We start from the raw sequence: 24,907 nt of genomic DNA on the forward strand, positions 1-24,907 counted from the left end.
CCCTCCCTTGCGGGGAGGAGCGGGGGGCGGGAGCAAGCGCGCCTGCGCGTTGGGAGGCCTTTTCCCACGTTCACGTGGCCCGGGGGTCGGACTGCGGGTCTCCTTGCGGCGGCGGCGGCAGCTCCAGAGCAGAGTAGGAACCGCGGTGGCCAAAGTCATGGTGAGTCTCGCGTGGCCTGGAGGACGAAGAGGCCTTCTCTGCCTATAGCGCTCGGGTACCCGGGTGCTTCTTTGCAGGCCTACCGGGAGGGGTAGGGGTCACTCAGTGACCCGCGCCCGCAGTAACCCTGGAGAGGCGAGGCCCACTAACCCTTTTTATTTGCCAAGGGCTCTGCACTCGTGTACCCCGCATGCTTGTGGGCCTGGGGGCGGGAACCCGGACTCACGCGCAGCTGCGGACCCACTTCTGCGAGATCTTTGTGGGTGTGTAGTATCTTGAAAAGCGTGGCTCCAGGCAAAGGGGTTGACTTGAGTTCTGTGAAATTTTCCAGAACAATTGAGGTAGGAAAATATTTGACCTTGGGATAAACTAGGGTTACTCTTAAAGCTGTCTGCTGACCGGAGAAGCAGCAACGACCCCCCCTAACACACACGGAATGGAAATTAAACTCGGCAGGTAGAGCAAAACATTCAAATGGTTTTCTTGAACGAATAATTGGAGTTTTGGCGTTAATTTTGAAAGCCACACGTGCTTTTTGATGTGTAACGCGTAGAACATAATCACATACTGCTTTTGTTTTTAAACTTAATACTCCTTTTCTTACAGGCAGGACAAGCGTTTAGGAAGTTTCTTCCTCTCTTTGACCGAGTTTTAGTTGAAAGGAGTGCAGCCGAAACTGTAACCAAAGGAGGCATTATGCTTCCAGAAAAATCGCAAGGAAAAGTTTTGCAAGCAACAGTAGTAGCTGTTGGATCGGGCTCTAAAGGAAAGGTAAATGGGGCTAAAGTGCAACTAGTTTTGTATGGAGGAGAAAAAAGAAATTCTTGGTGGTTATTAAAGGTAGTCTCTAAAATAGCTTTGTGTTTTCTTCAAGATTGTTCCCTAATTCAGTCATGTCTGATATGCCGCTTTTAACGAAAATGATTATGTAAAATAAAGTTGCTTATTTTGTAGAATGGAAGAGTTCCAGAGTATTAAAATCAGTAGCCATTTGGTAGCTGAGTATGACCAGTGTTTTCTTTAAATTCTAAATTTTGATTAAAACAAAAAATTCCTCAAGATGATCTGTGGGTTCTTTTGACTAGTTGAGGGGAAATTTAAACTCTCGATCTAACCTCTAACGCTGTAATTGCCCTAATCTTTTTAACCATTTTTGGCCTTAGTTGGCATACTTTCGAAAAGAACTGGTTGGATCTAGCCTTAATAGTCATTCTCCAGTAACAGGTTAGACCTCAGACCTGAAAGTCAGCCAGAATACACAATAAATGCCTTTAGGGTCAAATACATTAATTGCATTCATTGTTCCAGTTGCCCCTAAGAAAGCTCTAGGAACAGCTGTCCCAGAGTCAGGAATAGGAAGTCTCTGGGGAGTGGGCACTATGCTGCAGTCTCTTCTTAAATTTTTACTTTAATGAAAAGGATATTGAGTCACAAAAGAAGTATATGTTCCAAATTCTGGAAACTCCTCTTGAATTTTTGTGTTGGAAGAAGTTAAAACATGACATCTGTATATCTGGTCTTAAAAACTGATTTATATAGTCTAGAAGTTAATATTTAGTAGTTAAAAAATTTGCTTAAGTTAGCTTTCCAGTATAACTCGTTGAACTTTACACTGAAAGCAGGTTTTGGTGTAAGCTCCAGGTATGCATTATTTCAAAGTGTAATTCTACAGTGATATTTTTGAGTGAACTACGATTATAATGTAAATCATATCACTTGGCCACTAAGTCCTTTTTTAACACTTGATTTGAATGAGCACATTTGATTAATAAAAGTTAGGTGTAAGTTTTTGGTGATCTAGATGTCTTTACTAATAAATATCCTTATTTTCTTAAGGGTGGAGAGATCCAACCAGTCAGTGTGAAAGTTGGAGATAAAGTTCTTCTCCCAGAATATGGAGGCACCAAAGTAGTTCTAGATGACAAGGTGTGTAAATTTAATATTTCCTATAAGTTAAGTATTTGTTATTAGTTTTCTTAACTAATGGTTTTCTTTATTTGCAGGATTATTTCTTATTTAGAGATGGTGACATTCTCGGAAAGTATGTAGACTGAAATAAGTCATTATTGAAATGGCATGAAGTGAAGCTGCCCATTCCAGTGAAGTTGTGAAATCTTTCATCATGTAAATAATTTTCATGTCTCTCTTTTATAATAAACTAATGGTATCCAAACTAATGACATCCAGTGTCTCTAAAATTTAGTTATAGTGTATTGATCTAAATATTACCAAATAAAAATGCATAAATGAGTGGTTAATCTTTATTTGGTGATTTAAGATTTTTTAGGGTTCTCTAGTATGTTTTTTTTCCCCAAGTAACTTACAGAGAATTCTGGGAAATATGCACTCTAGCTTTCACATTGAATTTAGATTACAGAAATTACGTTAATACAGGGGCACCTGCGTGACTCATTTGGTTAAGCATCCAACTTCAGCTCCAGTCGTCTCATGGTTCTTGAGTTCAAGCCCTGCATCTGGCTGTCTGCTGTCAGATCCCGATTGAGATCCCCTGTCCCCTTCTCTCAGCTCCTCCCCCGCTCGCACTCACTCACTCTCTCTCAAAAATAATAAAAAAAATTATGCTGACACAAAACCATGGATTTACATTTATGTTTTAAAAAATAGCAATATTCAGGGGTGCCTGGGTGGCTAGGTCGGTTAAGCATCTGACTTTGGCTCAGGTCATAATCTCACGGTTGGTGAGTTCTATACAGAAGGCTCAGCCTGGAACCTGCTTCAGATTCTGTCTCCCTCTTTCTGCTCCTCCACTGCTCACACTGTCTCTCCCTCTCTTTCAAAAATAAGTGAACATTAAAAATTTTTTTAAGGTATCATTCTAATTTCATATATAACAAGCTTTTATTAAAGTATACTTTATCATTTATAGAATCTAGTGTTTAAATGTCTTGTTTCTGAAGTATTTAGAGAAACTTAGTGAACATTTCCAGTTTTTAAAACTTTGTACTATTATTTGCTTTGAAAAAAGTCCATGGCAAGGTTTTATGGCTACCATTGGTTGAGTGCTTTTTATGTGTCAGGTGCTGTGTGATAGTGTTTATAGCCAAGGCCTCAGGAGCATTTTTCTGGGTACTGGCTACTGTTGTGGGTACTTGGTGTGTATCCATTGGTGTGATCTTTCAACAATGCTGTGATGCTTCCTCCTGCATCTGGAGGAAGGTAAGGCACACGCACACAGGTTAAGTAATAACCAAGCACGCTCCGTAGGAAGTGGCAAAGCCAGGATTTGGACATAATCAGTCCATCTCCAGATGCTGCTGACCGGAACTTCACCTGTGGCTGTTTTTGTCAGATAAGTAAGCAACTTGACATACATTATTTAAATTCTGCTTGATAAACCACTGTGGTATCAGGGTTGGGTGGTACTTGAGTGCTAATTATTGGTATTTAGTATATAATTTGTTGAATTTAACAAATAGGAAACAGCTGAACAAATAGCTTGATTTTTTTTTTTTTTTTTTTTTTTTTTTTTTTTTTAGTAGTAGCAGCTAGGGAAGGTTAAGATTGGAACCCAAACAGTCCTACCCCAAACTTGATTACCAACTCCTAAACTTTACCTCTCAGACCATTCTTGGTGGTCAAATTTATTTTCTAGATCAGTCTGTGATTTTTTTTTTTTTTTTTTTTTTTTTTTTAAATTTTGAGAGAGACAGACAATGCGAGTGGGTTAGGGGGCAGAGAGAGGGAGACACAGAAGTAGAAGCAGGCTCCAGGCTCTGAACTGTCAGCACAGAGCCCGAAGCGGGGCTCGAACTCATGAGCTGTGAGATCATGACCTGAGCCGAATCCGGACGCTCAACCGATTGAGCCACCCTGGCATCCCAGTGATCATGTTTTAAAGATATGCCCTATATTTGTCTTGTGGAATTGAAAGCTGACTCAAATTGTAAATGGCATGCAATAATGGTGTCAACTTTTGGTCATGTCCTCATCGGGCAAGTATGTGAATATTTACATTAATGTAAGTGTCATTGGTATACTAAGGCTTAATTTTTGTCATACTAAGATAAAAATTATGATTAAAAGCTCTATTTACAGTATCGGAGCGGGTCATCAGTGTCCTACTGTGCCCTAGGCACAGCTAGATAATGTGCTTTGCTCTTAAAACCTTGTTGAGCACAGATGTCCTGGTTTTACCAATGACAAAACTGACTCAGAGGAGATGAGGAAACTTGTTCAAGGCTACCTGGCTGGTAAATAGTAGAGTTAGGAATCCAGTCCAGAGGCCATGGCTTTACCATTTCCCAATTCTGTTTTCTGAACACCCAAGCGAATGAGTTTTGAGATCCCAAGGTGATAATTTCCAAACCTTGGTTCATTCTTAGAATTACCTGGTGTATTTAAAATTTCAGGGCTCCATAGGGGCTCCTGGGTGGCTCAGTCAGTAGGTGTCTGACTTCGCCTCGAGTCATGATCTCACCGTCCTTGAGTTCAAAAGCCCCACATCGGGCTCTCTGCTGACAGCTTAGATCCTGGAGCCTGCTTCGGATTCTGTGTCTCCCTCTCTCTTTGCCCCTTCCCCCACTCGCACTCTCTCAAAAAAATATTTTTTAAAAAAATTTCAGGGCTCCATTTGTAACCTAATTTAGAAGGATGGAATTTTTTTGTCTCCTGGAAGTAGTCCCATAATGCTTCTCTAGCAGAATTGCTTTAAAAAAAATAATTTTAGGTTGTGAGATTATATTGGGAATTAATAGGGAAAAGGATTTTGGCATGAGAAATTTGGGGTGAAAATAATGGTGTTGAGGGTGGGGAACTGTGTTTCACAATAATATGTTGTCATTTACCCTTTGATCAAACAAAAATAGTGAAGAATTAAAGTAGGTAAAATTCCAACAGGAATTTTTGTGATAATGCTATTCTTGAGCATTTCCAGGCACTGTTCTAGGCATTTAACATAATCTGGTTTAACTGCATGTAATCCTAGCAGCCCTGTGAGGCAGATACTCCTTTCCTCATAGGTGAAAGAATAACTTGCTCAGGTTGACACCATTTTTTAAAAAAAATTTTAATGTTTATTTTAGAGAGCGAGAGACAGTGTGAGCAGGGGAGGGGCAGAGTGAGAGGGAGACACAGATTCTGAAGCAGGCTCCAGGCCCTGAGCTGTCAGCACAGAGCCCAATGCAGGGCTTGAACTCATGAACCGTTAGATCGTGACCTGAGCTGAAGTCAGCCACTTAACCGGCTGAGCCACCCAGGCGCTCCAGGTGACACCAATTTTAAGTCATAGTTTGGGATTGAACTCAGATTTGTTTGACTTAAAAGCATGGCTTAAACTATTCTCCACAAAAAATTTGGGAAATTGATAATAAAATTCCCAGGGAGCTATTGTGTTGTATGAGCATTACCATTAAGATTGTTTTCCCTCCTATTAGGTAGAAAATGTATGTTTTACAAAGATTTTTATTTAAAAAGTTGGCATTATAAGATTTCATTTCTATTTTATTGTTCTGTTTATGTAAGAACACAACATGAGATTTACCTTAACAGATTTTTAACTTACAATACAGTATTTTTAATTATAGGCATAGGGTTGTACAGCACATCTCTAGGACTTTTTCGTCTTGCTTATGTGGATCATTATGTCTTGATTAGTAGTTCCCCATTTCCCTCCTCTCCCTAGTTCTTGGCAACCACCATTCTACTCTGCTTCTATGAGTGACTATTTTAGATAAGTCATAAATGGAATCATGTAGTATTTGTCGTGTGTTTGAATATTTCACTTATAATGTCCTCAAGGTTTAGTCATGTCACATTGCAGTATTTCCTTGTTTAAAGCTGAATAATATCCCATTGTATCTATATGCCATATTTATCCATTCTTCTAGTGGATGAACATTTAGGTTGTTTCCACATCTTAGCTCTTGTGAATCGTGCTGCAATTATGGAAGTGCTACCATCTCTTAGAGATTCTGATTTCAATTCTTTTGGACAAATACACAGAAGTGGGATTGCTAGATAGGACTACAGTATTTGTTTTTAAAGAATTTTTTTTTTTTTTAAGTAATCTCTATACCCAACACGGGGCTCCAACTCACAACTCCAAGATCAACAGTCACATGTTCCTTGGGGTGCCTGGGTGGCTCAGTTGGTTAAGCATCCGACTTCAACTCAGGTCATAATCTCATGGTTCGTGAGTTCAAGCCCCACATCGTGCTCTGTGCTGACAGCTCAGAGCCTGGAGCCTGTTTCAGATTCTGTGTCTCCCTCTCTCTGCCCCTTCCCCACTTGCTCTTTCTCTCTCAAAAATAAACATTAAAAAAAGGGAAAAAAAAGAGTCACATGTTCTACTGACTGAGCCAGCCAGGTGCCCCCCTATTTTTTTAAAGCTTATTTATTTATTTCTTTTGAAGGGTAGGGGTACCAGCAGGGGAGGGACAGAGGAAGAGGGAGAGAGAATCCCAAGCAAGCTCCATGCTGTCAGCGCAGAGGCCAACATGGGGCTTGATCTCACAAACCATGAGACCATGACCAAGAGTTGGATGCTTAGCTGACTGACCCACCCAGGCACCCACCTCTGCATCTTTTTTTTTTTAAGCTTATTCATTTTGAGAGAGAATTCCAAGCAGGCTCCGCAGTGTCTGTGCAGAGCCCAGTTGAACTCATGAATTGTGAGATCATGACCTAAGCCCAAATCGAGAGTCAGCTTAACAGACTGAGACACCCAGTCATCCCTCTATTGTTAATTTTTTGAGGAACTTCTATACTGTTTTGCATAGTGGCTGCACCATTTTACATTACTACCAACCAACATGGATCATAAGGTTTTATATGTTGGAGGTACTAACTTTTTATATTTGTCCTAATTTGATGTGCAGGTTTTTGTAGCTACTCAAATCTCATTCTTGTAGTTTTGTCTTTTGAACATTTAATTAATCCATAATTTATTTACTGTAGGGTCTATGTATCTGACTTTTATTTTGTAAGTAATGACTAGCTTGTCTCAGCTTTATTATTTGTTTTTACCCACCACCACTCCCCACCTTGAAGTTTGAGGTAACATCTTTATTATACATTAAATCTTTAAGTCTATTCCTGGGTTTTATAGGATTGTCCCATTGATTTCTCTATTCTACCACATTGTATTCAATATAAATATAAACAAACTTTTGTATTCAAGTTTGATATTTGATAAGACAAGTCTTCTCTGTACTCTTTCAACAATGCACAAACTGGTTATGAACACTTTTAACCTTCTTGATAAGGACTGCCAGATTGCTCTCCAGAGTGATACCAAATCATGTCTCTTCCACCAAGTTAATTGCTGTTTTCACTGCACCCACAACAAAATAGAGTTTTGAACTTCTGATTAAAAAACTTTTTTTTTAATGTTTGAGAGAGAGCAAGCGAGTGGGGGAGGTGCAGAGAGAGAGAGGGAGACACAGAATTGGAAGCAGGCTCCAGGCTCTGAGCTGTCAGCACAGAGCCCTTTGCGGGGCTCAAACTCATGAACCCTAAGATCATGACCTGAGCTGAAGTCAGTCGCTTAACAAACTGAGCCACCCAGGTGCCCCATTAAAAAAAAAAAAATTTTGTTTTTAATGTTTTGATTTATTTATGTGGAGAGTGTTTACATGGTTTCTTTTGCCATTAAGCAACTTTAAAGAGAAAGCCTAATCAAATCTAAGCTCTGATCCTGTGTTGCTTACATACTAGTTATGCGACATGTGACAAATCACATAGCTCCTCTTAGTTTAAGAATTAATTGTAAAAGGAGGGCACCAGACATTCCTTAACATTTTGAGTCAGGCCTCTTACTTTTTTTTTTCTTACATTATTTAAAAGTAGATAACATTCATGTAGTTAAAAATTCAAAAGGATATACACTGAAAAGATACACAGTGAAAAATATCCTTCCCTTCCCTGTCCCCCAGCCACACAGTTCCATCCTTAGAGGTACCTAGTGTTACGATTTATATTTTGAGGGATATTTTATGTATACATTGTGTGTGTGTGTGTGTGTGTGTGTGTGTGTGTGTGTGTATGCATGCAAGGACATGCATACATACATGTCATGTATGTGAAATATCTTTTTTTTTTCAAGAAACATTCCATATATACCATTTGGAACCTTTTTTGTATTAACAAATTGGAATTAATCTATAAAGTACATAAGGAGCTTCTTAAAATTCTCATTATAGCCATATAATGTTCTATTATATGGATGAGCCATAATTTAAGCATTCTCCACTGATGAATATTTATTTATTTATAAATGTTTATTTTTGTGAGAGAAGGGACATAATCCCAAGCTCTGTGCTGTCATCACAGAGCCTGACACAGGGCTCGAACCCATGAATCAAGAGATCATGACCTGAGCTGAAATCAAGAGTCAGGTGCTTAATTGACTGAACCACCCAGGTGCCCCTCCACTGATGGATATTTAAATTCTAGTCTTATGCTATTAGAAACACTTCTGCACTGAATAAAATTTTTGCATATATTATTTTGCACATGTGAACAAGTATATTTTTAAGACAAATTCCTAGGGGCGCCTGGGTGGCTCAGTCAGTTAAGCGGCCGACTTCGGCTCAGGTCATGATCTCACGTTTTGTGAGTTCGAGCCCCATGTTGGGCTCTGTGCTGACAGCTCAGAGCCTGGAGCCTGCTTCAGATTCTGTGTCTCCCTCTCTCTGACCCTCCCCTGTTCATGCTCTGTCTCTCCCTGTCTCAAAAATAAATAAACGTTAAAAAAAAAAAAAAGACAAATTCCTAGACATGTAATTGCTATGTCAAAGGGTATGTGGATTTTGATCATATATGTGTATACACATGCATGTCTCCAAGTTGCCCTTCATAGAAGTTCTATCAATTAACAGCCTAACAGCAATGTATGAGACTGAGTTCTTCCCACTCTCAATAATATAGGATGTTATAAAGGTTTTATTTTGCCATTCTTAAAATTTTACTTTTATCATTATGAATGAGGATGAGCATCTTGTGTTTGACAGCCATCTTTATTTTCTTTACCATTAACTGACAGTGCCTACTGACTGTTAATATTTTCTGCCCATCATTCTAATGGATGACTGGTCTTTTATGGTTTGTGTGATATGTTTATTTATTAGTGAAATCGGTTCTTTATAATTTTGGCTTTGATTTTGTTATTGTTTTTTGAACTTGCAGGAAGTCATTTTGGTATTGCTGAATTCATGGCTTCTGGGTATTATGTCAAACTGAAAAATCTTCTCCAATACTTACATGTTCTTCCATAGGTGCTTTTATAGTTTTTGTTTTAATTTCAATGTTAGCTTAATCTGGAGATTTTCCTATTATAAAACATAATTTACAGATTAAGCCCAGTTCTTTAAGACATGTTAAAATTTATCCCAAGTCTTGCAAAATGGTCTTTCCGTATCATTTAGCCTAGAGACTTGATTTGGAAAAAGCATCAATGGGTTACTTATCTGACTTGAGTGTCAGTTCAAAAAGGCCAGTTTGTTCCTTTTAAGTTGTTCATTTTGTTGAACAAGTTCCAGGCACTACTGGAGATACAGGAATGAATACAATTCAGGAGGGAGAAATAAACAACTAAATTAATAGCATAATTTCATTTTATTTTTTATTTTTTTTTCTTAAGTTTATTTATTTTGAGAGACAGAGAACACCTATGCACGTGTGCACAAACAGGGAAGGGGCAGAGAGAGAGAGGGAGAGAATCCCAAGAAGGCTTCGTGCTGTCAGCACAGAGCCCCATGCAGGGCTCAAACCCATGAGATCATGGCCTCAGCTGAAAAAAAAGAGTTGGATGCTTAACCAACTGAGCCACCCAGGCATTCCTATTTATTTATTTTTGAAGTAAACTCGGGGCACCTGGGTGGCTCAGTAGGTTGAGCGTCCAACTTCAGCTTAGTTCATGATCTCATGGTTTGTGGGTTCGAGCCCTGTATTGGAATCTGTCCTGACAACTTGGAGCCTGGAGCCTGCTTCAGATTCTGTGTCTCCCTCTCTCTCTGCCCCTTCCCTGCTCTCTCTCTCTCTCTCTCAAAAGGAAATAAACATTAAGAAATAATAAATAAATAAATAAATAAATAAATAAATAAATAAATAAATAAAGTAAACTCTACCCTTAACGTGGGGTTTAAACTCACAACTCTGAGATCCAGAGTCACATGCTCTACCAACTGAGCCAGCCAGGTGCCCCTGCAAATATTAGAGATTAGTGTCATTGAGAAAATAAAGATAGGAAGTGCTGCTAAATTCATGAAAGACATTAGGTGACCTATTGAAAAGAGGAAAGGATAATAGTCTGTTGTGACTGGTCTCTTCTGATCATATTTTCTCTTCCTCAAAGTTTAGGAATTACTGTATTAATTACCTATTGCTGCATAACAAATCACCCCAAATTTACTGGCTTAATACAACAATAAACATCTCACATAGTATTCATAGGTCAGAAATTTGGGAGCATCTTATTTGGGTGGTCCTAGTTGGTGGGGGGTATCTCTGCCATCATCCAAAGACTTGTCTGGGCCTCGAGGCTATTCTTCCAAGATGGTTGGTTCACTCTAGCAAGTTGATGCCTGATTTTGGTGGGAACCTCAGTTCTGCACCAGGACCCTTCATAAGGCTACTTAACTGCTTCACACATGGCAGCTTTCTCACACTGGGCAGGTGAGTTAAGAGAGCAAAGCAGAAGCCACAATGTCTTTTATGACCTAACATCAGAAGTCACACATCATTTTCACAGTATCTTATTATACAGGCCAGCCCAATTTAGTATGAAAGAGATCCACACAAAAATGTACATACCAGGGAGGCAACTGGCTGGCTCCATTGGGAAAGCATGTAACTCTTGATCTCAGGGTCATGAGTTAAGAGTTACACATTGGATATAGAGATTACTAAAAAAATAAACAAAAAGTGTACAGGGGTGCCCGGGTGGCTCAGTTGGTTAAGTGTCCCACTCCTAATTTCAGCTCAGGTCATGATCTCACAGTTCACGGGTTCGAGCCCCACATTGGGGTCTGTGCTGACATTGCGGAGCCTGCTTGGGATACTCTCTCTCCCTCTCACCCCCTCCCCCACTTGTGCTGGCTCTCTCTCTCAAAATAAATAAAGTTTGGGGTGCCTGGGAGGCTCAGTTGGTTAAGCAACAGACTTGATTTTGTTCAGGTCATGATCTCATGGTCGTGGGATCGAGCCCCACATCAGGCTCCACACTGAGAGTGGAGCCAGCTTGCGATTATCTCCCTCTCTCTGTCCCTCCCCACTTGTGAGCTCTCTCTTTCAAAATAAATCAACAAACTTGAAAAAATAAAAATAAAGTTTACCTATTAAAAGCGTACATAAGGGATTTAATAATCATTGGGGGGCTATCTTGGCAGCTGGCTACCACAATCGCCAATTTGATCAAATATCCTAGAATTCTAGAGAGAAAAGTGAAGTGCCATAGGAGTTTGGTATCTTATTCATCTGTAGTCAAAGTGTCTAAGTTTGAACTGTTTTTAATACATTGAAAAATTTATAGAGGTGCCTGGGTGGCTCAGTCGGTTAAGCATCCAACTTTGGCTCAGGTCATGATCTCAGTTTGTGAGTTCAAGCCCTGCAGTGGGCTCTGTGCCGACAGCTCAGAGCCTGGAGCCTGCTTCCGATTCTGTATATCCCTCTCTCTGCCCTTCCTCTGCTCGCACTCTGTCTCTCTCTTTCCAAAAATAAACATAAAAAAAAAGAAAAATGTATAAAACCATATGTAGGCACTAATTTGTTCAACTATGAACATATAACCCCATGTTTCTCTGCTGCTTCATCTTTGCTTGGCCTGGAATGAAATCTGCATGCTTTAATACCCATGCTTTAGGGTACATTTTGACTACTTCATGCATCATTCAGTGTGTCAGCTTTGCTCTTAGGCTGGCTTCCTTCAAGTCAAGGTGGTAGGTGCAGTCCCAAACTTGGCAATATTCATGGGAAGAAAAAAGGGACCATCTCAACCATCTCTTTTGGTATCTCCTCAAGAAGAAACCTTTCCCCAAAGTCCTCCATCAGATATCCTTTTATATCTCTTAAGGCTAAAATTGAGTCAGATGCTTACCCTTTAACTAAACATTGGCTTAAGCCAATAGGGACTTACATGTCAGCTAGAGGTGGGTTTACCTTTCTCTAGTCATATGGGAAGAGATGGATACTGAGCAAGATCAAACTATGTTTTGCAAAGAACATGTGTGAAGAATGGACAGCAAGCAACAGACTTCAGACATTTTGCTTTGTAGTAATCTACATATCACCTTTCCCCATTCATTTTTAAGCTCTTTGAGGAAAGTAGCTTATACATCTTATTCATGTTTCTCAGCATTTGCTCAAGAGAATTTCATACAGGTTAGATATTTTTGAAATTGTTCATGATACTTTGGATTTCTAAAATATTTTCTTTTAAAACTTTAATAAAAGTCAAGGAATATTTACTATTTTTTTAAGATTGTATTTTTAAGTCATCTCTACACCCAACATGGGGTTTGAACTCACAACCTTGAGATCAAGGGTCACATGCTCTACCAACTGAGCCAGCCAGGTGCTCCATGAATATTTACTTTTATACTTGCTTTCATCATCTATGAGGTAGAGAGAAAGAACTGCTGTGTACTATTTTCAGTACAAATAAGGAAATGTCTCTCTTAGGGAAGAAACAGTTTGGGTGCCACTTACCCTAGATTCTTATTTGATAGTTCAAAGTCTTATAGTCAACAGGCAAGAGAATCTCGATTTTCTGAATCCCAGCCCCATCTTTTCCATTTTATCTTAAAAAAGATTGTTCCTGGGGCACCTGGTTGGTTCAGTTGGTTAAGCGTCTGACTTCAGCTCAGGTCATGATCTCCCGGTTCATTAGTTCGAGCCCCAGGTCAGGCTCTGTACAGACTGCTCAGAGCCTGGAGCCTGCTTCAGATTGTGTCTCCCTCTCTCTCTGCCCCTCCCCTGCTCACACTGTCTCTCTCTCAAAAATAAATAAATGTTAAAAAAAATTAAAAAACAAAAGACTATTCCTCCTTTAACTGAAATATTCAAGTAACCCAGTATTACATGTTGTTATTACTGATCATGCTCTCTTCTTCTTCCCTCCCTTCCCCCACCCACCAAAATAACACTGTTTAGATATGTGGTTTTGTTTGGAGGTCATAATCTGCAGAGTGATGAAGAAATACATGTGAAGGTTATGAGCTAGAAACATTTCAAACCTAAAGAACAAGGTTCTTCCTGTAAACAAGGCCAGAGTCGACATCATAATGCAACTTTACCGGATTTTTCAGAGATGAATGCCTATTCTGTTTCTGAATTTAATTCTAGTTATTCACTTTTTCTCGTTTTTTTTCAGATGAGCTGAAACAATATAACAAATCTGGACTTAAGAGAACATTAGGATGAGCCCCTTCAATTGTAGGTAACTGTTATTTACAATTCAGGGACATAACCACACAATCTGGGAAATTTTAACTTTAATCCTTGGAGTAAGTGAGGTAGAGTTGTTTAAAGATTTATAGTCCTACCTAGCACTCTGCTCTCCCCAGATCCACCCCATGTCTTTATTTGGGAGGCAACAATTTCGGTGCCACTTGTCCAAGATTCTCACTGTATTTAGTAAGAGAACTGGTGATTGCACATCTTTCTCCACTGCTACACTCTAAGCAATTCATGGTTAAAGATTGGGCTTTTTCATACTTGTACCTCAGTGCTGAACACATCGTGGGGCTTAATAAATATTTGTTGAATTAATAAATCTTTTGATATCCTAGGAAGTAGTGATGGAATTAAGTTCCTTGTTCTGGAAAAGTTACCAGTCTATACATCTTTCAAAATGAATGAATCTTAAAGACGAACCAACTTCCTGCTCTCAGGCTCCTTTGAGCCAAGTTCAAGTCACTGCTAATTACTCAGCTTTGCTCCTACTCAATTTAACCAACCTCTCTTACACTCTTCCATTTTTGGAGGCTGGGACATAGTTCTCTTCTCAGCATTCCTGATACACTTTTAAGTGTATTTGATGGGATATCTGATGTTTTATTCTCTTGAAAATCACCCTAGCATATGCAGTTTTCACCCTTTGAGCTGGCTTTCTATCTGGTATCCTATGGCCCCCCTCAAACCAGATCAAAGATTTAACGTTTCTAAACAGGAAACAAAAGTTTGCCAAAACTGCCATGATTTCATAACGTAAGAGAACACTTAAAACTTGCAACAAAGGAAATTTAGAATCCTGTAAAGATATACAACTCCCACCATCTGTCAAGGGGCATCATTTCCTCCTCCTGCTTCTGACTTGCAAAAACTACGAGTTAATTTTGTGTACCAGACGTCCATTCTCAGATAATTAGTGTCTCAGTCTTTTATCTTCACAAATTTGTCATTGAAAAGGTCCTTGGCTTTGAAGTCAGAGGATGGTGGAAATACCATTTGACAATCTAAGCCCTAGTCTTATTTCAGATTGGGTCGGTTTCATGCGGGGGTCTGTGGAATTTTCCGACTGCTGGCCTGTTTTTCCACTTTGCTTGTCTATGAGGATTTCGGGACACAATTATGCTTCTCTGGGTATCTGCCAGGACAAAGGTTTACTGAAACGGTCACCATTGTGCAAGCTCTATCCGTTGAGTGTAACTAACCTAAACCCAGGGAGATGCAGCAATGTGTTACGCTCTTGCTCACTCCGAAGCGGGCTTCGGTGGGGGCCTGCGGACTTTCCCAAAGCCAGTCCTCGTCCTCGCTGCCATGTTTGTCCCTTCCTCCACGCCGCGACTTGCGAGTCGTCGGCTGTTCCTTCTCTCGTGTCCCTCCCTCCGCCAGCTGTTCCTTTCCGGTACTCTTTTCCGTCCTCCCGCCCTGCTCCGCGCGGGCCACGGCTGATCCTTCAGTTGCCGCCCCTCCCTGGCGCCCGGACCCAGAGCTCCGCTCCACCCCGTCCCGCCCCCCGACTCCCCCCGCCCGCCCCGGCGCAGGCAGCCTTCCCTTACATCCGGGTACCGACTCCAGCCGCCTAGACTTTGGCACTATGGTCATGGCGGAGGGGACGGCAGTGCTGAGGCGGAACAGGCCGGGCACCAAGGCGCAGGTACCATCTCTGCACCTTTTCTGCGTGGGGACTCTCGGTGGCGAGCCGCGCCGCACCTGGAAGCTGGCCGCCCCCGAAAAAAGATTGGGCCGGGGCGGTAAGCTGGCGGGCAGGGGGCACCCGTGCCCGGCCTGCTCTTCCGGAGCCTCAACCCCTGGGTCTAGCTGAGGTGGCGGCCGCTCGCGAGGCCTGCCGAGCCCTGACTTGAGGGTGGGCCTGAGGGGCTGGGTGCGAGCCTCGGGCGGTGACCGCCGGGACCCCGGTGTGCGAGCCCGTCGGCAGCGACTACTTGTTCTCGTCTCTCCCCTGAATTGTGACTATCGTCCGAGGGGCGCGGCCGGCCAGGTGGAGACCCTGGGGTTTTGGGAGGGTCGGTGCCGCCACGGCGGGAGGGGGTGTAAACAGCCAACCTTGTTCTGGCTTCCGGTTCCTACCTGGCCTGTGACGTGCCTGCCCGGCTTCTGCCTGCCAGCTTGTCTAGCCGGATCCTGGTGGCGATTATCCTCCTGAGGTTTGCCTTTGACCATTTCTCGCTCCAGCTTTTCTCTGGCCCAACAAGTTTCATCATCAGGTTGCTCTTGTTAGATGTCATTGCTTGTTATTACGTGTGAGGCATAGTTTGGGAATAAACTGATAATAGTTTTGTCAACTTTTAGTAGGCAGTATCTGGGGTGAGTTTGTGTTCCTTTAGGTATTGGTTCTGGGGGATTTTCAAAAGGCGGATGCCTCACATTCTAAGAAAATATTCAAATAGACATTTAGATTTGATGTGCTTAATCCACCAGCTGTTGAATAGGTGCTCTAAAATCAGAAGAGATGTGTTAAAATGTAATTTTAAAGAAAAAGTGATATAAGTGGGGAAAACAAACTGGAAAAAAAACATGGAGCTCTGACCATATGCCAGAGAAAATATTTTAATATACTGCACAGAATTTTGGAAAAGAAGTCCTTTCAAAGTATCTTTTATATCCAGACACTTCCCAGATCCATGTTACAGACAGGGAAACTGAAGCCCAGAGAATTGACTGCATTTGCTCAAGGTTACATAGTCTCTGGCTCATTGGTGACCTTGTTTATTCATCAAGTTGCTTTTAGTACAGAATTTTAGAGAGTTTAGTTTAAAAGTCTTACTATAGAGTCACATTTAGCTGTCAGTTACTTTTGGCAGTTTTGTGGACATGTCACTGGGAATTTACATATTGTATATGGTTTCTTTAATTATTTTTTTAGTGTTTATTTTTGAGAGAGCGCGAGCGAGCGCATAATAGAGGGGAGGGGGAGAGGAGCAGAGAGAGGGAGACACAGAATCCAGTGGGCTCCAGGCTGTCAGCTGTCAGCACAGAGCCTGACTTGGGGTTCAAACTCATGAACTGTGAGATCCTGACCTGAGCTGAGGCCACATGCTTAACCGACTGAGCCACCCAGCACCCCAATATTATATATGCTGGCTTTTTACTTTTTCCAGACTTTCTTTATAAATGCTCTTTTTCTCAGAAACTTTTACCTCTTATTCTGTAGGAACATTGTTTCTGATTCTTCTCTTAAGTGATCAGCTTTTATATTTTTATATTGAGGTGGACTCCTGTTCTCACATTCTGAGAAGCGCCATCCATTTTTATTTACTCAGTTCTTAATTTTGAAAGGTTAGAAAGAATATATTTTAAGTTAATATTGTAACATCTGTTTCCTATGTTATGAGTAAGTAACATATAAGAATTCTCCTTTGCTTTTTTCCCCACATTGTCATAGATCAAGGTTGCTAAATAAAATGTCACAGAAAAGGTGAGGATTAAAAAAAGAAGACTGCTTAAGCAGCATTCTTTCCTATTTCTTATCTGTCACATTGATTTCCTTCAGTGAAATAGATCTATTCTAAATTATTTATTTAGAACTATAATAGAGTAGGTGAGGTGTCTTTCTACTTATTTTTTTCCTATTTTTTTTTAATTGGTTAGATTGGGATATAGGCACATAGTTGGTTTTCAGTAAATGTTTATTTCATGAAATGCATGAGAATGTTCATTAAGCCAATTTTTGGTTCCTTTTGTAAGTGTTTAAAGCATATGACAGTTATGATGAGACAAAACATTTGGTTACCAGCTAACACTTTTATACCTTTTCTGTATATTCCTATATGTGTGTTTTAATATTTTTAAAACAAAATATTTTACAAACTACCTTAATTTTTTTAAAGGGAAGAATAGTCAAAGCATATTGATGGAAAACATTTTCAGTATAAATTGCATAGAAAGAATTTAAAAAACTACATGCTCTCTAGGAAAAAAACATCGTGGAACAATTTCTAGAAAGTTATTTTTATTTCTTGATCTACCTATTAAATAACATGAGAGCATATTAAATAACATTAAATAATATGAGAGAAAGAGCAAGTGAACTCAAGCAGAGGAGGGGCAGAGAGAGAGACAGAGGAAGAGAGAGAATCCCAAGCAGGTTCTGAGCTGTGAGCGCAGAGCTTAGCAAAGGGCTCAGTTTCAGGAACCATGGGATCATGACCTGGCCCCAAATCAAGAGTGGAATGCATAATTGACTGAGCTACCCAGGTGCCCCTCCTGACATATTAAAATAAGTTAGTTCATTTTCATTCATATAGGGCAACTATAAAAAAATGTGAAAAGTTTAAGACACTTAAGGTATACCTATCATCTACTCTCATAACTAAGATGTTACTAATATAGATAAATCCCTCTTTATCACATTCTTCTGTCTTCTACTCACTTCTTCCAACCAAATGATAGTGATTATCATTGCTTTGCTGCATACTTTTACTATGTATGCATTGTCTCCAGAAGTATGCTTTGCACTTTCTTAAATTTTTATTCATGTGGTATCATACACTGAATTTGTCATTTGCTCCAGCTTTTGCTTAAAGTCTTTGGAGACTTACCCATGTTGATTGATACAGGGTTATATATCATTGGTTCACTACTCCTGTTTCCCTCAGTTTTACCCCAGAGACATTTATCAAGCAACTACTATATGTTGTGCTGCCTGCTAAGGATACATAGGTAGACTTTGCTGAAAAAAATCAGATGGGAAGATTCTTAAATACTTAGGGGAATGTCTGTGAACTGGACTATTTATAGAGAATTTCAGAACTGGTATAAGGTGATCCACAAAAGTACCAATTGCCCTTAATGAAGACTGGTTGACTACTTTTTAGCGGAGCTCATATTTTGATTTAGAAATTTAAAACACCGTTTGGAATTGGAATAATAATTTATAATGTCTGTGTAAAATAGTACTTGTGGACAATAACTACTACTAGCACCACCACCACTGCCACCACCGTCACAAACTATTCTCTTTAGGTAAAAACTGAATCAGTGCTTGGAGATTTTTTTTCAACTTAACTTTTTGAGAGATATTTAACCACCATAAACAAAAAAGTGATAGATTTATCTCCTCAGGTAATCCATGAAAAGTTTAGGGATTTATGGTTGAAAATTTTAACTTGTAGTTCAGTTAAATAAAATCTTGGTGTTCATTTTAAAGTTCCTTTGACTTACTCACTGATAATCATGTTGTTTATAGTATGAGAGCTTTCTTCTCCAGTATAACTTTATTAAGAATTAAAGTTAATGAAAATGATGTTGCCTCTTTGTAACTTTGTATGTGCTTTAACCATGAATTTTTTTTTATAGGATTTCTATAATTGGCCTGATGAATCCTTTGATGAAATGGACAGTACACTAGCTGTTCAGCAGGTAATAACAATAGTTTTTGCAACTCCAGTAACCTGAGCATTTTGCCTCCCTTGGAGTAGTTAAATATTCCTATGTCTTTTAGCATAAGTCAGAATCCATGGAAATAACAGGATGCCTATTTAAAACTTTTATCAGTCTTTCATTTTGTTTTAAGATGGCATAGTAAGCTATACTGAAGCTTAAGTACATTTTAATATCTATTAATATGTGCCAAATTAGGGTACCAAATTTTACTTTAGAGTGAATTTAATTCAAAGTTAATTGAATGCTAAATTAGAATAACACGATTAAGTAGGAAGAAAGAGCATACGTGGTTACTGAAACTTGAGAACATGTATCTAAACTTACATTTTTAAAAATTATTTTGAAGTTTATTTTGACAGAGAGTGTAAGTGCAAGTAGGAGAGGGGCAGAGAGGTGGGGGGGGGGAGAGAGAGAGAGAGAGAGAGAGAGAGAGAGAGAGAGAGAGAGAGAGAACGAGAACCCCAAGCAGGCTTGATGCTGTCAGTGCAGAGCCCGACTGTGAGATCACGACCTGAGCCGAAATCACAAGTTGGATGCTTAACAGACTAAGCCACCCAGGCGCCCCTAAATTTACATTTAAATTTTAGTTGCCATTAGCTCTTAATGTTTGTGCTCTCTAATACATTTGAGGGCTAAGATGCCTCCTTTTAGGTTATTGCCACTATTAAGTAGTTCACTAAGGCAGTGATTATCAAGGAGATGGACTTCTGTAACTTATATGGGTTGAAAAGCCCCTCAGGGGATTCTTTTTTTTTTTTTTTTTTTTTTTTTAATTTTTTTTAACGTTTATTTATTTTTGAGACAGAGAGAGACAGAGCATGAATGGGGGAGGGTCAGAGAGAGAGGGAGACACAGAATCTGAAGCAGGCTCCAGGCTCTGAGCCATCAGCCCAGAGCCCGATGCGGGGCTCGAACTCACGGACCATGAGATCATGACCTGAGCCGAAGTCGGACGCTTAACCGACCAAGCCACCCAGGCGCCCCTCCCCTCAGGGGATTCTTAAACATTCTTATTGAGAATCACCCTACATTGGGTTTAAAAAAAATGTAATAGTTCTTCCAAAATGAGTAAAATCTAGAATCTAGGAAAGAAATACTTGCTATAGCCAATTATTAAAAGTTGCATTAAGAGGTTAACAAAAAGATGAGTAAAATTAGACTAGGAATTGGTTAACCAGTTGGACTAGTAAGTTGGATTTGGCATTGGTTAACTAACATTTTTTCTGAAGTTTATTTATTTATTTTGGGAGAGAGCACGTGTGCCAGCAAGGGAGGGGCAGAGAGCGGGGGGTAGAGAGAGAATCCCAAGCTGGCTCCACACTGTCAGCACAGAGCCTGATGTAAGGCTCAAACTCACAACTCAAAGTGAAATCGTGACCTGAGCCGAAGTCAAGAGTCAGGTGTAAGTGAAGAGTCAGACGCTTAACCAACTGAGCCACCCAGGGGCCCTGGTTAACTAACATATTTAAAGGAAAAATATGTAATAAAGAGAGGCTTGGCTTTATCTTGATAGTGAGATAATAGAAGTAGAAGCTGTTTGGATTTATTGTGTTATTTGAAGATTCTGGGAAATCAAACAGAAATACAGTTGAATTCTTTGAGCATAAAAACCAATTCATGATATTAACAGAAATACTGAAAACCTTTCGAATGGACTCAGTATAATATTTAGCACAGGAAATGGAAGAATATTCATGAATGAATGGCTTTATTTGTTCATTGCCTTTAAAGAATGTATTGTTCAATCAGCAAATATTTATTGGGCAATGAGACAGGCCTTGTGGAAGACACAGAAATATAAACCTAGAGTTCTATGCCTGGAAATTGGGAAAAATTACAGGAAAAGTGTGTGGATATTTCTCCCTTAAAAAAATTTTTTTTAAGTTTGTTATTTATTTTATTTATTTTTGAGAGACAGAAAGAGTGAGCCAGGGAGGGGTAAGAGTGACAGAGAGAATCCCAAGCAGGCTCTGCACTGTCAGCATGGAACCCAGTGTGGGGCTCGAACTGTGAGATCATGACCTGAGCCATCTCCCTTTAAAAGTAGAGGTTGTGTGCTGCTACTTTGTTGAATTTATTAGTTGGAACTTTGTGTGTGTGTGTGTGTGTGTAATCTTTAGGTACATATTGAGAACATGTCATCTGTAAACAATTTGACTTCTTCCTTTCTAATCTGGTTGCCTTTTATTTCTTTTTCTTACCTAATTGCTCTGGCCCAAACTGCTAATACTCCTTTGAATAGAAGTGGCAAAAGTAGGCATCTTGTTCTTGATCTTAAGAGGAAAGCTTTCAGTCTTTCACATTGAGTATGAGGTGCACTGTGGGTTTTTCATACGTGACCTTGATTATGTTGAGTTATTATGTTACTGGTTTCCTTCTGTTTGTAGTTTGTTGACTGTTTTTGACCTAAAAAGGTGTTGAATTTTGTCAAATATACCAATTCAAATGAACATGTGATTTTTCCCCCTTCATTTTGTTAATGAGGCATATATATCAGTTTTTGTATCTTGAACCATCCTTGCATTCTAGAAATAAATCCCCCTTGATAATGATCTACAATTCTCTTAATTTGCTGTTGAATTTGGCTTGCCAGGATTTTTTGTGTCAGTATTCATAAGGGATACTGGTTTCTAGTTTTCCTCACGTGTCTTTGTTTGACTTTGGTGTCAGGCAATGCTGACATCCTAGAATGAGTTAGGAAGTATTCCCTCCTCTTTGATTTTTTAGAACAGCTTTAAGAGGATTGGTGTTCTTTATTTTTTTTGTTGTTGTTGTTATTATTTTTTAATCTATCTTTATTTTTAGAGAGAAGGAGAGAGTGCTAGCAGGGCAGGGGCAGGGAGAGAGGGGGACAGAGGATCCGAAGCAGGCTCTGCTGGCAGCAGAGAGCCTGACATGAGCCTCAAACTCATGAACCATGAGATCATGACCTGAACAGAAGTTGGATACTTAACCGACTGAGCCATCCAGGCATTCCAGGATTGGTATTCTTGAAATGTTTGGTAAAATTCACCACTGAAGCCATTGGGTCTTTTCTTTGATTGCACAACATTGTGAATGTAATTAATGCCACTGAACTATACACTTAAAAATGGTTTTGGGGCGCCTGGGTGGCGCAGTCGGTAAGCGCCCGACTTCAGCCAGGTCACGATCTCGCGGTCCGTGAGTTCGAGCCCCGCATCGGGCTCTGGGCTGATGGCTCAGAGCCTGGAGCCTGTTTCTGATTCTGTGTCTCCCTCTCTCTCTGCCCCTCCCCGTTCATGCTCTGTCTCTCTCTGTCCCAAAAATAAATAAAAATGTTGAAAAAAAAAAAATGGTTTAAATGGCTATCCTCATTGAATGGTCTTGGCACACTTGTCAAAAATTATGTGACTATATGTGTAAGGATTATTTCTTTGGGCTCATTCAGTTCCATTGGTCTGTATGTCTATCCTTATACCAATACTACATTGTTTTGACTACTATAGCTTTGTAGTAAGTTTTGAAATTGGGGAGTGTTGAGTTCAACATGCTTCCCAACTGAGCCTGCCAGACACCCTGTTTTTTGTTTTTGTTTTTGTTTTTGTTTTTTTTTCAACGTTTATTTTATTTTTGGGACAGAGAGAGACAAAGCATGAACGGGGGAGGGGCAAAGAGAGAGGGAGACACAGAATCGGAAACAGACACCCTGTTTTTTTAATTAATACTGAACCAGCTTTCATTCCTTGCAGCTTCCTCTTGATTGATGTTTGTATGGTATATCTTTTTCCATCCTTTTACTTTTAATCTACCTATATTTGAAGTAAGTTTCTTGTAGATGGTGTATAGTTGGGTTATCTTTTCTTGTTTTTTTTTTTTTGTGTGTGTGTGATAGTGTGTGTCTTTTAATGGGTGTATTTAGGCCATTTAATATTAATTTAGTTACTGGTAGATATGTTTACATTTCGGTCTACCATCTAGGTTGTTCCCTCTGGGTTTTTTGTTGTTGTTGTTCGTTTCCTCTTTTCTGCCTTTTTACAGATTGAACATTTTTAGTGTTCTATCTTAATTCTAATTTTGTCTGTCTCTTTATGTAATATATTTTTTTAAGTTTATTTATTTTGAGAGAGAGGGAGAGAGAATCCCAGGCAGGCTCCATGCTCAGCACAGAGTCTGCTGCAGGGCTTGGTCCCTTGACCACAAGATCACGAGTCAGACACCCAACCAACTGAGCCACCAGGTGCCTCTGTATAATATATTTGAAATATATAATGTAGAAACTATCATCCTATGGATCCCATTATCCCTTTATGCTTTTCTTGTCAATATTACATTTATATACATTGGAAACCCCATTAGTCAATGTTATATTTTTGCTGTCGTCTGCCAAAACATATTTCAAAGAACTCAGGAGGAGAATGGCCTATTATAATTATACCCAGATATTTATAATTTCTGTTTTTCTTGATTCTGAGTTTTCTTCTGGTGTTATATTTTCCCCCTTCTGTCTAAAGAACTTCCTTTAGCAATTCTTTTAGAGTGATCTGCTGGCTAGAAATTATCTTTTGTTTTCTTTCATCTGAAAATGTCTTTATCTTCATTCCTGAAGGGTATTTTTGTTAGATATAGAATTCTGGGTTGATAATTCTTTCTTTCAGCACTTTGAACATGTTGTGTCAGTTCCTTCTGTCTGTGGTTTCTGATGAGAAAGTGGCAGTTTTTAAAATATTTTGTAGGTCATGTGTCTTTTTTCACTGGCTTATCTTTAGTTTTTGGCAGCTTCATTATGTGTCTAAGCATGGATTTCTTTGAGGTTTTTATTTGTTGTTCATTCTGCTTTTCTCTATTGTGGTAAATATATTTACCATTTTGCCATTTTTAAGTGTACTTTTTAAAAAAATTTATTTTATTTATATTTTTGCCCCCAGCGTGGGGCTCAAATTCATGACCCTGAGATCTACCGATTGAGCCAGCTTAAGTGTATAGCTTACACTATAAAGGGGCCCTTTAAGTGTGTAGCTCTGTGGCATTAAATATATTCACATTATTGTGAATCATTATAACCTCTATCTGCAGAACTTTTTCATCTTTAACAGCTGAAACTCTGTGTCCATTAAACAATAACAACTTTCCACTACTCCCTTCCCCCAGTTCACTCATCTTCTTGAATTAAGATTTTCACATATTCTTTGTATACTGAGTAATTTTGAATTGTATTCTGGACATTTTGAATATTATGTTGAGACTTTGGTCTTATTTACTCCCACGGAGAATGTTATTTTTGTTTTAGCAGGTATCTGACCTCGTTAGATACAGGTTGCCAGTTCCAACCTGACTGAGGTTCCAGTGTTTGCTCAGATTTCAAATCTTTGTACTCCTCCTTGAATCTGTTCTGTGTGTACCAATCTGTGGTCAGCCTGGGTGGAGGTATATCTGTTAGTTCATTTCTCAAAGTCTGTCATGTGCTAATTATGATCAGATCAATGTATGTGGGCATGCGCAGATTAGGATTGAGCCCAGGAGTTCATAAACACTTTATGGGGTCACATTTCTGAATTTTGCTCTCTTTAATATCTCTCTGATACATTCTGGTTCCCTGGGGCCCACCTTTTTGATCTTCCAACCAGAAACCACTTACTAGAATTGTGCTGCAGTTGTGGGAAGACAAAGAGAAGAAAAAGAAATAGGGTTTGATCCACCACCAAATGGAGAGGACGATTTCTCTTCCTAAGAATTTTGTCTCTTGAATTTTTCTGTTGCCAGCTGCTTTTGCTGCCATTGTGGAATTGTCTTAGGCATAGGCTATGAAAGTGGAGAAAAAGCAGAGGGCAAAAAGCCAGCAGCTTTCTTTCATTCTTTTTGAGCTTTTAGGAGTACCATTTTCCACTCCTTGAGCCAGAACTATGTAGTTTCTCCTGGATCTTTTAGCACCAACAGAGCTCATTTTTGGGTTGCATCCTATATTGAGTTTAGGCCAGGGGATAC

General features: G+C 39.6%; 1 protein-coding gene across 3 annotated transcripts in view; it reads left to right on the forward strand.

Annotated features, from left to right (window-relative positions):
- Window positions 1-27: 27 nt before the first annotated feature.
- The window catches only part of LOC105259628 (MOB-like protein phocein), a 44,465-nt gene continuing 19,585 nt past the window's right edge, over window positions 28-24,907 (forward strand). The window contains exons 1-3 of one of the 3 annotated variants that reach the window (XM_045034230.1): window positions 28-160; window positions 767-931; window positions 18,878-18,940. In XM_045034230.1, the coding sequence (XP_044890165.1) occupies window positions 158-160; window positions 767-931; window positions 18,878-18,940 (231 nt within the window). In that variant the 5' untranslated portion in view covers window positions 28-157. Of the gene's footprint in view, window positions 161-766; window positions 932-15,060; window positions 15,216-15,766; window positions 15,787-18,877; window positions 18,941-24,907 lie in introns of those variants that run through there. The other 2 variants (XM_045034227.1, XM_045034228.1) reach the window with 2 other exon arrangements.

This window comes from Felis catus, chromosome C1, assembly GCF_018350175.1.
Source record: "Felis catus isolate Fca126 chromosome C1, F.catus_Fca126_mat1.0, whole genome shotgun sequence".
Classification (NCBI taxonomy): domain Eukaryota; kingdom Metazoa; phylum Chordata; class Mammalia; order Carnivora; family Felidae; genus Felis; species Felis catus.